General features: G+C 39.2%; 1 protein-coding gene across 3 annotated transcripts in view; it reads left to right on the top strand.

Annotated features, from left to right (window-relative positions):
• The window catches only part of TSHZ2 (teashirt zinc finger homeobox 2), a 416498-nt gene that overhangs the window by 256495 nt on the left and 147022 nt on the right, over positions 1-12981 (top strand). For 2 of the 3 annotated variants that reach the window (XM_087959275.1, XM_087959276.1), the window contains exon 2: positions 5559-8637. In XM_087959275.1, the coding sequence (XP_087815401.1) occupies positions 5559-8629 (3071 nt within the window). In that variant the 3' untranslated portion in view covers positions 8630-8637. Of the gene's footprint in view, positions 1-5558; positions 12928-12981 lie in introns of those variants that run through there. The other variant, XM_026664963.2, reaches the window with a different exon arrangement.

Raw genomic sequence — 12981 nt, 5'->3', positions numbered from 1 at the left:
GCGCAGCTCAACTTACATGAGCAGTGGGCTGATGGGCACTCGTGTGTGTGCACCCTGGCCTATCGCTCACGCAAGTCAAGTTGTGCATGCACACTGCCTTGCCACACACACAAGGGCTGCGTGCACCCCTTCTCCCACCCCCAACTGGGCCAACAAGCCACAAAGGTTGGAGACTGTGTCAGCCCTGGAGCCATTTTCCCCCTTGGCACTTTCAGGGCTGCCACGGTGGAGATGAATCGAGCTGTGGGAACAGGAGGGGGGAGGTAGAGATAGCTGGGGGATTGTAGTCAAAATAAAATTCTTTCCTCTGAGAATCAAAGACTTTCTCACCAGGTGCAAGAAGGTAGGATCTGAGGCCAAGCAACCCTTGGACTGTGTCCTGATGGGACCATGTGATGGACTGCATGGGAGGGGGAAAGAAAACTTTAATTTTAACTAAGGGGAAAGCCAAGGGGTGTTTAGAATTGGGTTTCCCCAGATGTGCCCGTATGACATGCCTAATACATCTATACTTTGAGGAATATGCCTGCCTTGGAGTTTTGATTCTGTTGGGTGTGTTACTTGGAACCCTGACAGACCGCTGCACTAGGGATATTTGTGCAACTTCACTATACAGATAGCCGTCAAATTGTGACCACAATTGGGATCAGAACTTAGGTTGCTAAGTTGTTAAATGAATTATGCCTGATTTTATGACCTTTTTGTCATGGTCAATAAATCACCATGGTCATTAAGTGAGGGACACAGTCATTAAATGAATTTGGCTTTGCCCATTGACTTTGCTTGTTGGAAGCTTTCCAGGAAGATCACAAATGGCAATCCTATGAACCTGGGATGCTGCAACCATCATCAATCCATGCCAGGAGCCAAGGGGCCAGATTTTGAACATGTGATTTCAGGCAGTTGTAAGTGTGAGAATGTGCCCATATGACATGCCTAATACATCTATACTTTGAGGAATATGCCTGCCTTGGAGTTTTGATTCTGTTGGGTGTGTTACTTGGAACCCAGTCATAAGCTACTTTTCTCAGTGTTGTCATAACTTCACATGGTTACCAAATGAATAGCTGTAAATTGAGGACTGCATGTACAGATTAAATATAGTACTAGGGGCACAGGGAGCAACAAGGAGAGGGGACACTTTTTATTTTACAGTACAGTTTAGATCGGGGTCTCCAACCTTGGCAACTTTAAGCCTGGCAGACTTCAATTCCCAGAATTCCCCAGCCAGCAAGCAAGAGTTGAAGTCCATCAGGCTGAAAGTTGCCAAGATTGGAGACCACTGGTTTAGATTAAGTTATGTCATAAACACAGTGCTGATATCCAATAAATTAGTCTCAATGGTGCTTTTTTCTTCCAAAGGCAACTGGACTGGGTTTTTTTTTTCCTTGAGGAGGAAGAGGAAACATTCTGATTCAGAATATGATGAAGCCTCTTGGATGAGAAGCAAAACATTTTCTTCTTCTTCCTTAAGGAAAAATACACTTCAGTTGCCTATTGAAGAAAAAAAGCACCTTTGAAAACAAATATGATTTGGATGATTGAGAATCTCCACAGACAAGGTAATTAGTATTGCAGGCATAATATTGGTCTGTCCTTGAGTAGCATGTATTGATGTTAATTTGTTCTAAAACTCACTGCTAAAAAGTTGGTACTAAGTTAAGGAACTATGATCTACCATTCCCTTCTTTGGATTGTCACAACCCACACTTTGGAATTTAGGCATTCTACTCCAATGCTAACTATGGAGACGGAGAGGGTAGATCACTACTAAATATGAACTAGATTGCAGTATATCCAAACAAAGGATCTTTGTAGAATTTGAAAAACAGGGTAGCTGATCTCTTGAATTAAAAATCATGAGGCTGGATAGATCAATGGTTTCAGTGATATTGAGATACTGCTTGATTCATATGGTATATTTGGTTTTCTATTGTGGAATTAAATATGGTCTCGCATCCACTTCCAAAACATACTATAATCTGCTTTTTTTAACACAATATTTTAAACATATCATTACCTCAAATTGAGCAAGCTTTTATGATGAATCCTTCTAAATGTTCTGGAAGGTCAAAGGGCAACTAGCATTTTGTAAAGAATGAACCCAATATTGGAAAGTTTTTTTCTATATCTAGATTGCCCTTGCTCAAGAAATACATTTTTGCGCAAATAAACTGATTGCACAAAATGGCCTTAATTTGTGTACTGAAAGGGTTGCAACTACGTTATGTTTTTTTTAAAAGAAAGATGAAAGTTGTTCTATCAGAAGCTCTTTTACTAATCAAGCATTCTGATGAATTAATCTCCTGCATTTCAATTTATATGACAATTTCCATATGGTGGAACCTTAAGGAAATCATTTGGAGGGCTCTCCACACATTCATTAACTACTGTGAGCATCTGTATTTTAACTGCTTTAAATACCAAAGCAAATGAATAAAAAAAATGGGGGGGGGGGAGAGGGAAAGTGCCTTTAAATATATATGTAAATATACAATCATGTATTTCCTTCCTTCCTTCCTTTTTTTATAAAGCTAAAATTATATGCATTCTAATTTAATTCAATTGTTTGGTGGAATTTTTGATGGAGCCTTCCAATCTTAGGTTCATGTTGTGTGTTCATTGCTAACACACAAGGAGTTTTAAAAACCACAACTCTCTCAGTTCTTGCATTTTAAAGATTATAGTATACCTGTTAAAGCGGAGTTAAAAAGGGTTTTTTCCTCTGTATTGTGAAGGAGTAGTTAACATTGGTTATTACATTTGCTTTTGTATACTGGTTCACTAAAGAGAACATTAAAAACACCATGATTACGTAGAAAAAGCTACGTAATCCTACGTAGCTTTTTCTCTGGTAATATCACACTACTAACCAGAGCATACAAAACATTTGCTAGACCAATACTCGAATACAGTTCATCAGTCTGGAACCCTCATTACGTATCTGATATTAGCACAATTGAGAAAGTCCAGAAATATTTCACAAGAAGAGTTCTCCACTCTTCTACTCGTTGTAGAATACCTTATGCCACCAGACTTGAAATTCTAGAACTAGAAAACCTTGAATTATGCCATCTTCGGTCTGACTTAAGCATGGTATATAAAATCATACATTGCAATGTCCTACCTGTCAATGAATACTTCAGCTTCAACCATAACAACACAAGAGCACACTCAAAGTAAACTGCACCAAACTTGATTGCAGGAAATACGACTTCAGCAATAGAGTGGTCAATGTCTGGAATACTCTACCCGACTCTGTAGTCTCTTCCCCAAACCCCAAAAACTTTAACCTTAGACTGTCTACTATTGACCTCACCCCTTTCCTAAGAGGTCTGTAGGGGGCGTACATAAGTGCACCAACGTGCCTACCGTCCCTGTCCTATTGTTTCTCTTATTCTTTTATTTTTCTTATATGTACCCATTTCATGTATTCACAACTATGTATACACTTATACTTATTATCTTGTAAACAATTGGCAAATCAAATAAATAAATAAATAAATAAATAAGGAAAGAATAATAGAAAACAGCAAGAGAAATGTACTACAGGTAATCCTCGACTGTTAAACTGTTTGCTTAATGATTGTTCAAAGTTACAACAGCAGTGAAAAAAATAACTTATGACAGTTTTTCACACTACAACCATGGCAGCATCTCCATGGTCACGTAATCAAAATTCAGATGCTTAGCAACTGACTCATATTTATGATGGTTGCAGTGTCCCAGTATCATCGGGTCCCCTTTTGCGACCTTCTGACAAGCAAAATCAATGAGGAAGCCAGATTCACTTAAGAACCATGTTACTAACTTAACAACTGCAATGATTCACTTAACAACTGTGGCAAGAAAAGTCATAAAGTGGGGCAAAATTTCCTTTACAAATGTCTCCCTTAGCAACAGACATTTGAGGCTGAGTTAAGGTCCTAAGTTGAGGATTACCTGTATTCCAGTGGTGGGATTCAAATTTTTTTACTACCGGTTCTGTGGGTGTGGCTTGGTGGCATGGCGTGGCTTGGTGGGCATGGCAGAGGAAGGATACTGCAAAATCCCATTCCCTCCCCACCCCATTAACCTGCTTTCCAGCTCTGTTCTCCTGGGCAGGGCAACAAAAGAAGACCCAGCCGATCAGCTGGGATTCGGGAAGCAGAAAATAGATGAGGGGTGGGGCCAACCAGAGGTGGTATTTACCGGTTCTCCAAACTACTCAAAATTTCTGCCACCGGTTCTCTGGAACTGGTCAGAACCTGCTGAATACCACCTCTGCTGTATTCATAAAAGTAGAATTAGCAGTCGCGTTGAGTTTTTTAGATCAACCTAAGATAATGTCTCAGGAACAATCCCAAGTCATAAAAATAGCCTCTTGATTTTGGTAACATTTTATATTAGTCAAATGATGAAGCTGAAATTACAGATGAAATTAGCTTGACAAGTTAACAAGTTAACCTCCTAATTCATGCTTTGAGGATTGTATGATAGCTTCTAATAGCTAAAATTGAGCAGAGTATATTGGCAGAGTGGGATTGCAGCTTATTCCAATCTTAACAAGTCCCAAATAGAAATTGCTACAACATGATAGCCATTTAGAATTGGCAGTATTGGGCTTGACACAGCAGTTTGGCTCTGTGGACTGAATCCAGATTAAATTAGTTTAATTTGAGTCCCACTGAAATTAATGGACCAAGGTAATGATGATTTAACTAATGCCCCATTGATTTCAGTGTGAACTATATGCAACTAAGTTAAGATGGATTTAACCCAATATTCAGCAGATCCATATGTGACATATGCAGCTAAATTTGTAGAGGGACTCTAAGGGATTTCCATCTAATTTTCCATGCAATTACCATCATTTATTCAAATGCCATGATTATTTGATGAACCCATGGCCATCTCCATTCAGGATGAGATACAGAATTATAACTATTTTATCTGTATAAGCTGAATGAAAATGTTATAGTATTCATATGAGAATGAAGCATACCCTTCTTTGGAATACATTTTACAATTTAGGGATAAACTATTAGATCGTAGAAACTATGCAAAGTGCCTTTTCATTGAAAATATTGTTTTTTGGTTTAAAAAACATTATGAAAAACAGTGATATATTGTGTACAATTCTGTGTAGCATTCATTTGTTCTGTCACCTCAAGCATTCTGAATGGTTATCATGTTGACAACATTGTTGTACCTGAAAATACACCCTAGAAGCAGGAATACTTTATTTGGCCAGTGGAAATTTTTTCAAGTGAGCTAATATCCATATGATCATGCAATTTTAATGGGCTTAATAGGATCTCGGATATTAATTTTTCTGACTGTTCCATTAAGAGGTGGTTAGAATTTGACTACTATTATTAACTCCAAATGTCTATAACTTATAAAGAATAATGATTGTCTGTTAATAAAACCAGGTAGTCTTGCTGGATTTTTCACATCTTGTGCTAACAGTCCATAAAAATAAATGATTAACCAAACTCTAGCAAGGAAGCAACTAGAAAAATGAATGTTCCATGTTTTATTTGACCTATTTCACACATTTTGATATTCCTTTGCAGGTTATGTCCAAGAGGATGATCTGAAAGATGAGGAAGACATAAAAGAGGAGGAAGAGGATGATCAAGAGAGCAATTCAACGGCTCATCTTCAGGGGAGCAATGACCCAGGAACAGATGAAGAACACGAAACTGGTCCTGATCCAAAAGGAAACTTAAGCTACCAGAATTCCCCAGGGAGTCACATCTCCAATCAGGATGCAGAAAACGAATCTTTACTCAGTGATGCTAGCGACCAGGTGGCAGACATTAAAAGCCTCTGCTCCAGGGAGGCATCGGACTCCAAAGGCAATATCCATCCCAAACATCCAACGGACACACACAGCTGCATGGATAAAATGACAGCTGTCTATGCTAACATCCTTTCAGATTCTTATTGGACAGGTTTGGGACTGGGGCTCAAACTGTCCAATTCTGATAAGAGGGGATGCGACAACAGAAACGGAGCAAGCAAAAGTGACTTTGATTGGCATCAGGATGCCTTGACCAAAAGCTTGCAGCAGAGTTTACCCGTCCGGCCACTCTCCAAGCCAAACCTTTTCAGCTCAGTCCAGCTATACAGGCAAAGTAGCAAGATGTGCGGAACTGTATTCACAGGTGCTAGTAGGTTTCGGTGTAGGCAGTGCAGCGCTGCCTATGATACCTTAGTTGAGCTTACTGTCCACATGAACGAAAGTGGCCATTACCAAGATGACAACCATAAAAAAGACAAGCACAGATCTACCAGCTATTCCAAGCCTCGGAAAAGGGCTTTTCAGGACATGGATAAAGAAGATGCTCAGAAAGTCCTGAAATGTATGTTCTGTGGTGATTCTTTTGACTCTCTTCAAGACCTGAGTGTTCATATGATCAAAACAAAACATTACCAAAAAGTGCCTTTGAAGGAGCCGGTACCTACCATCTCTTCCAAGATGGTAACTCCAAATAAGAAACGTGTGTTCGACATTAATAGGCCTTGCTCTCCAGATTCGACCACGGGATCCTTTGCTGACACATTCTCTTCTCATAAGAATGCCAACCTGCAGCTATCATCTAACAATCGTTACGGCTACCAGAACGGTGCCAGCTACACGTGGCAGTTTGAAGCATGCAAATCACAGATTCTCAAGTGCATGGAATGCGGGAGCTCCCACGATACTTTGCAGCAACTCACAACCCACATGATGGTCACGGGTCACTTCCTGAAAGTCACGAGTTCAGCTTCGAAGAAAGGGAAACAGCTTGTTTTGGATCCTTTGGCTGTGGAAAAAATGCAGTCGCTTTCTGATGCGTCAGCCACTGACAGCCAGCATTCGAAACCCTCCAGTAATTCATCAACCGATTCTATGGCTCCTGTTTCAGAGCTAAAAAAGGAAAGTAAGCAAAATAAATCTGAGGAAGTGAACAAAGATGAAAAAGGGGTAAAAAATGAAGATTATGAAGACGCTCTTCAAAAACCACTGGACCCGACAATGAAATATCAGTATCTCCGGGAGGAAGATTTAGAAGATGCTTCAAAAGGTGGTGGAGACATTTTGAAGTCTTTGGAAAACACTGTCACCACAGCCATCAATAAAGCCCAGAATGGAGCACCCAGCTGGAGTGCGTATCCCAGCATCCATGCAGCATACCAGCTCTCAGAGGGAACAAAGCCTTCCTTACCGGTGGGGTCACAAGTTTTACAAGTTCGACCAACAGTCAGTAATAAACTGAGGCCTATCGCTCCAAAATGGAAAGTGATGCCTATTGTACCCATGACAGCTAATATAGTCCAGTGCAGTCAGTTGAAAAAAGAAGGAGACCCCCCCAAGAAGGAAGGTCATAAGGACCACGTTAAAGATGGCAACAAGACAGATGTGGTTGCTCCGTATCAAAATGAAGGAGATTCTCCTCCTCAGGCTGAGATGTGTATAGAGCCCAAAAAGTCAGAGTTAAGTCCTTTGAAGGAGGAACACAAGACAAAGGAAGAGGAGGAAAAGATAAAAACAAAGGATTGTGTGACATCATCTCTCAGCAATGGATGCCCTACCGGGAACCACACTTCAGAGCTGCCAGGTTTAAATCCCCTCAGCGCCCTGCAGTCTGTGCTGAACAACCATCTGGGCAAAGCAAATGAGCCTTTGAGACCTCAGTCAAACTCCAGCCCCAGTTCAAGTTCAGCATCTTTGTTCCACAAACCAAATTTAAATATCATAGAGAAGCCTGTTCTGTCTCCTGCGTCAACCCCAGCTAAACCTGCAAATGTCACATCCAGGCGTTATGTGTTTGAGAACAATGATCAGCCAATTGACCTGACAAAATCCAAGAATAAAAAAGGAGAATCAGTTCAGGCCCAGTCTTGTACTTCCCCACCTCAGAAGCATGCTCTGTCTGACATTGCAGACATGGTCAAAGTCCTTCCCAAAGCAACAACCCCGAAACCTGCTGCTTCATCCAGAATCCCATCCATGAAACTGGAAATGGATGTTCGGCGTTTTGAAGATGTCTCCACAGAAGTCTCCACGTTGCATAAAAGAAAAGGAAGGCAGTCCAACTGGAATCCTCAGCATCTCCTGATTCTACAAGCGCAATTTGCATCCAGTCTCTTCCAAACATCGGAGGGTAAATATTTGTTGTCAGACCTGGGCCCTCAAGAACGTATGCAGATTTCCAAGTTTACTGGGTTGTCCATGACTACCATCAGCCATTGGCTGGCGAATGTCAAGTACCAGCTCAGAAAAACTGGGGGGACAAAGTTTTTGAAAAACATGGATAAAGGACACCCCATCTTTTATTGCAGTGACTGTGCATCTCAGTTTAGAACCCCATCAACGTACATCAGCCATTTAGAATCCCATCTAGGTTTCCAAATGAAAGACATGAACAAGCTGGCTGTGGAGCAGCAAACCAAGGTAGAGCAAGACATTTCCAGAATTTCAGTTCAAAGATCTCCTGAAACAATAGCTGGAGAAGAGGACACAGACTCTAAGTTCAAATGTAAGTTGTGCTCTCGGACATTTGTGAGCAAACATGCTGTAAAACTTCATCTAAGCAAAACACACAGCAAGTCACCAGAACATCATTCACAGTTTGTAGCAGAAGTGGATGAAGAATAACTCCTAAGGTATGCATGCCTTAACTGCAAAAGAAAAAAAAAAAGTGTTTTAATGTGATGTTGATCAAAGGAAGGGCTCTTAAAGCACTTCTGCTTTATTTAAAGAAAATATTACTTTCCAAAAGGTCCATTTCTTTTCAGACATTGGCTTCTCTGTCGGTAATTGTTGCATGATGGGACAAATTTTGCATGGACAGCTGCTTCCATCAGTCTGTTTCCATGATGAAAAAAACCTTTACATGTTGCCTTTTTCCCAGGCATGTGCTCTTAAAGACAAAGAGACCTCTGCCAAGAAAAGATTTGGCAGTCTTGCTTGCTGTTGATACCATGTTCCTATTTAGCAAACTTAGCCCTGTAAAGCTTTCAGTAGAAAAAGAAAAGCATGCTGGACATTTCATTCTAATGATTCCCAATGAAATTGTGTTTGCTTATAGTATTTGAAGCAACGATGTCCCCCTTTGGTCTGAACACAACACCAAGAGTCACTACAAACTGATGTTTCAGTATCCGGTTTTCAATAATGGAATTCCCTTGCTTTAATTTTAATAACCTCATGAATCCAAGAGCCTTTTGTTCCCACCCTTACCCTTCACTGTTCATTGCTGGTGAAATATCAAGCCTGTTTTGGGGATTGCTGTCTAGAGCCTATGGATCAACAGGAATAATCATATCGTTCTCCTTTGGGTATGGGGGGAGAGAACATGAGGTTATTCAGAAAGTCCAAAAGTCAGTGATAGACATAATATCCTTAGTCCCTTTATCTCCAGCTGGTGTCTCTCGTCAGTTCATAGTTCTTAGAAAGTTATTCTCAACATGCAAAGCTAAATTGTATTTGCAAAGCTATTGCCAACCTGACAAGTTTAAGCCAATGTTTTCATCTCCAGATTTCACCAGCCCTTAGGATGATGCTGATTAAATATGCCTCCAATACATTAAAAAAAAAAACCCCACCAATCTATAATTATTAGGCTAAACTCCGAAACATATGTCTTCTTCTCTTTTTCATTTTCTTTACTTTGAGTTCCCATAATCTAGGATAGGTAACATTTCTTGGCGGGGGGCAAATAATGATAGCATGTGGTAGCCACATTCCCAAAATGGCTGCCATGAGAGATTTGGCCTTTCTGTAAAATGGCTGCTGTGAAAAAGATGGATAATTCCATAGATTCCATTTACTAGAAAGAAATTAGCACTTAATAGGTTATTGTTGAACCCCAAGTTATTGCTACATATAATTATTATGCTAGAGGGTGGTGTTTTGCTTTGCAGCATGCTCATCTTCTATTAAATTTGTTTTATTAAAGTATTCCTTTTTTAAAAGTGGGGGGCAAATCAAGTGACATAGGCAGCTTAACAGGGACCAAGGATGTAATTGAAGTCATGTCAGTATCTGGAAGTACAGGTAGTCCTCAACTTACGACCACAATTAAGCCCCAAATTTATGTCATTAAGTGAGACAGTTGTTAAGTAAATACTTTTCTTGCCACAGTTGTTAAGGGAATCACTGCAGTTGTTGTTAGCAACATGTTTGATAAGTGAATCTGGGTTCCCCATTGGTTTTGCTTGTTAGAAGGTGGCAGAAAGGGATCACATGGTCTATAACTATTAGGCTAAACTCTGCAACATATTTCTTCTTCTCTTTTTCATTTTCTTTACTTTGAGATCCCTTAATCTAGGATTAGGTAACATTTCTTGGCTGTGGGCAAATAGTAATTGTGGTTCACCACAATCATCATAAATATGAGTCAACTGCCAAGCATCCAAATTTTGATCACATGACTTTGGGGATGTTGCAATCATCGAAAGGGTGAAAAACGATCACAAGTCACTTTTTTTTAGTACCATTGTAACTTCAAACGGTCACTAAATGACCTGATTATTCTGATTTAATAGTAAACAATTGGTGCTCAACTGACTTGAAAAGTAGCATAAGTCTGCAGTATCATAAAAAAATAATACAGAGAAAAGCAACGTGAGTTATTGTATTTATTAAGACTGTCCAAATTTTCATTTCATCAATTCAAATTAGCAAACTTGTTTTGGATTCGATGCATGAACTTGATTCAGATTGAATCCAATAATCCAATTTGATTTGGGGGATAAAAAAGTTTTCTCCACATGGACAATCAGATTTCTGAATCAAGCTGACCCGATTCATCCTTTCAGATTTCAAACTCCATTGCATTGTTCAGATTGATTCAATAATTCAGATTTGGATTGATCATATTCTTTGAACTGATGTGACAAATCAAGAGCAGACCTTATTTGCACAGGCCTAATATTTATTAGGTTTTATAGCGCTTTCCTATGTCTGTTGTGCTGTAGCATAAAACAAAAACCAATCAAAAATAAAACCTTAAAATACTGTAATAATAATAATAAAAAAAAAAACTTGAATGTCAATTTCTTGCATTTTTGGTATTGTTCACCAGGGAGAGATGCATATTATTCCCCTTCTTTGTATAATACATGGAAGTACAAAAAGAGAAAATACAAAATAACATACTTCCTCCTCCTATGTGACTTCAATAAACTCTACAGATAGTCCTCGGCTTATGATCATTCATTTAATGACCATTTTGAAATTATAAAAGTACTGACTTACAACTGGGCCTTGCACTTATAACCATTTGTAGCACCCCTACGGTCATGGGATCAAAATTTGGGCATTTGGCAGCTGGCATGTATTTGCAATGGATAAAATGTTCTGGAGTCACATATTCGCAACTTTCCCAGGGGGTTTCCAAAAAGAAAAGTCAATAAAACAAGACGGGTTGATTATTGACCAGTGCAAAAAAGGTCATAAAATTGGGCATGATTCACTTAACAACCACACTGCTTTACATTGCAAGTTCAGTCTCAATTGTAATCATAAGTCAAGGACTATCTGTAATGTGCCCATAGATCCTCCTGCTATGGCTTCTGCAGGCTTTGGAAAAAGCATGAGTTCTTGTCACTTGCTCAGATTCCCAAATGCAACTGAGAACATGAACAAATCATTTATTTTCCTTGCATCTTTGTTTGAAGTTTGTCATCTATGCTGCTCTTCACACTCAGGTATTGGGGTGGGGTGTGGAAATGCAGAGGTTTTTCATAATCTTCAATTTGATAGCCGTAATTTTCAGAACTTAAATTCTCCCTGAAGGAAAGCTGAATCTGTCAAGTAGACCAAATTTTATGTTATACACTGAAAGTCTGCATTTCAAAAAGCTTGGTTATTTAGTGATTCTTCTAGATAAATATATGGCTTCATAGATCCATTTGTATAATAATAAATTTCTTTCTCACAGACAAATGCACACAGAAGTCTCCCTCTTTAATTATTTTGCCTGATCTGAATGCCCTTTGAAGCTTCTTTCTTATTTTATAACAGGAAGAAACAAATAAGCATGTTTTTAATAGCAACCTGGAGTGTAAAAACCTGCACAGTGAGCCTTTTTACAACCCTGTAATCCCTTAATTCAGGGTAGAGTTGGGGCAAATGGAAGGAGCAGAGCATTTACTGGCTGGATGACCTTCTTGATGCCTACAAGGAGCTCGTAGCATATATTTTCTCTTTGCACCCTTAAAGAGAAACATCTGCTGCTATCTAGGATTGAACTCTCGACTTTCCAAGTAGGAAGCAAGCATCTTCACCATTAGGCCACCACAGTTCTCTATAATCCGAATCTACCCCGAATTAAGGATAACAGGGTCACTTCTATATATGCACCACTATGTATGCATCATTTCTCTATGTATAGCTGAGTATCACTTCCATGTATGTATGTTTGTGTATATGTATGTATAATACATATGCAAGTGATGCCCAACTGTTCCATTCCATGACTTTTTAAAAATAAAAATAATGCAATTTTTATAGCCTAATAGATGTTTCAGGTTTCAGTCCTGAAACAGAGAGCAAGTAACTTCTGAATATATCATCTACTGCTTATATACATCTCTCTCTCTCTCATTTATATATGAATAGTTTGATGCATACTTAATAAAGCCTACTTAGTTCCAAAACCTGATATCTGGTGTTTGTAAATTAATTACAAGCAAACCACCCGGATGTTCAAATAGATTCTCACAGCATGATTATTTCAAAATAAACTGTACAAAATTCTGTGGGATTTAGATGCAGCCACTAGTAGTAAGTCAGGCTGGATTTCATGCAAATTACTCCCAAGAATATTAGGATTGGAACTCGGTGTCACCAAATGTGTAATTAGCAGCATTAGGTAAATGTTCTACTAAGGATGCATTTGTTGGGAAATCCTGCTCACAGTATGTGTATTGGGGAAGCGGGTGGGTGCGGGAGACTTTTTTTGTCCTATTAAATTTCACAGTTATGAAACATATTTTGTCTGG

This window comes from Notechis scutatus, chromosome 3 (genome assembly GCF_049901735.1).
Source record: "Notechis scutatus isolate UNSWTSFEM ecotype Mainland chromosome 3, rNotScu1.2, whole genome shotgun sequence".
Lineage (NCBI taxonomy): Eukaryota > Metazoa > Chordata > Lepidosauria > Squamata > Elapidae > Notechis > Notechis scutatus.
This window is presented reverse-complemented; position numbering and strand designations above follow the sequence as displayed.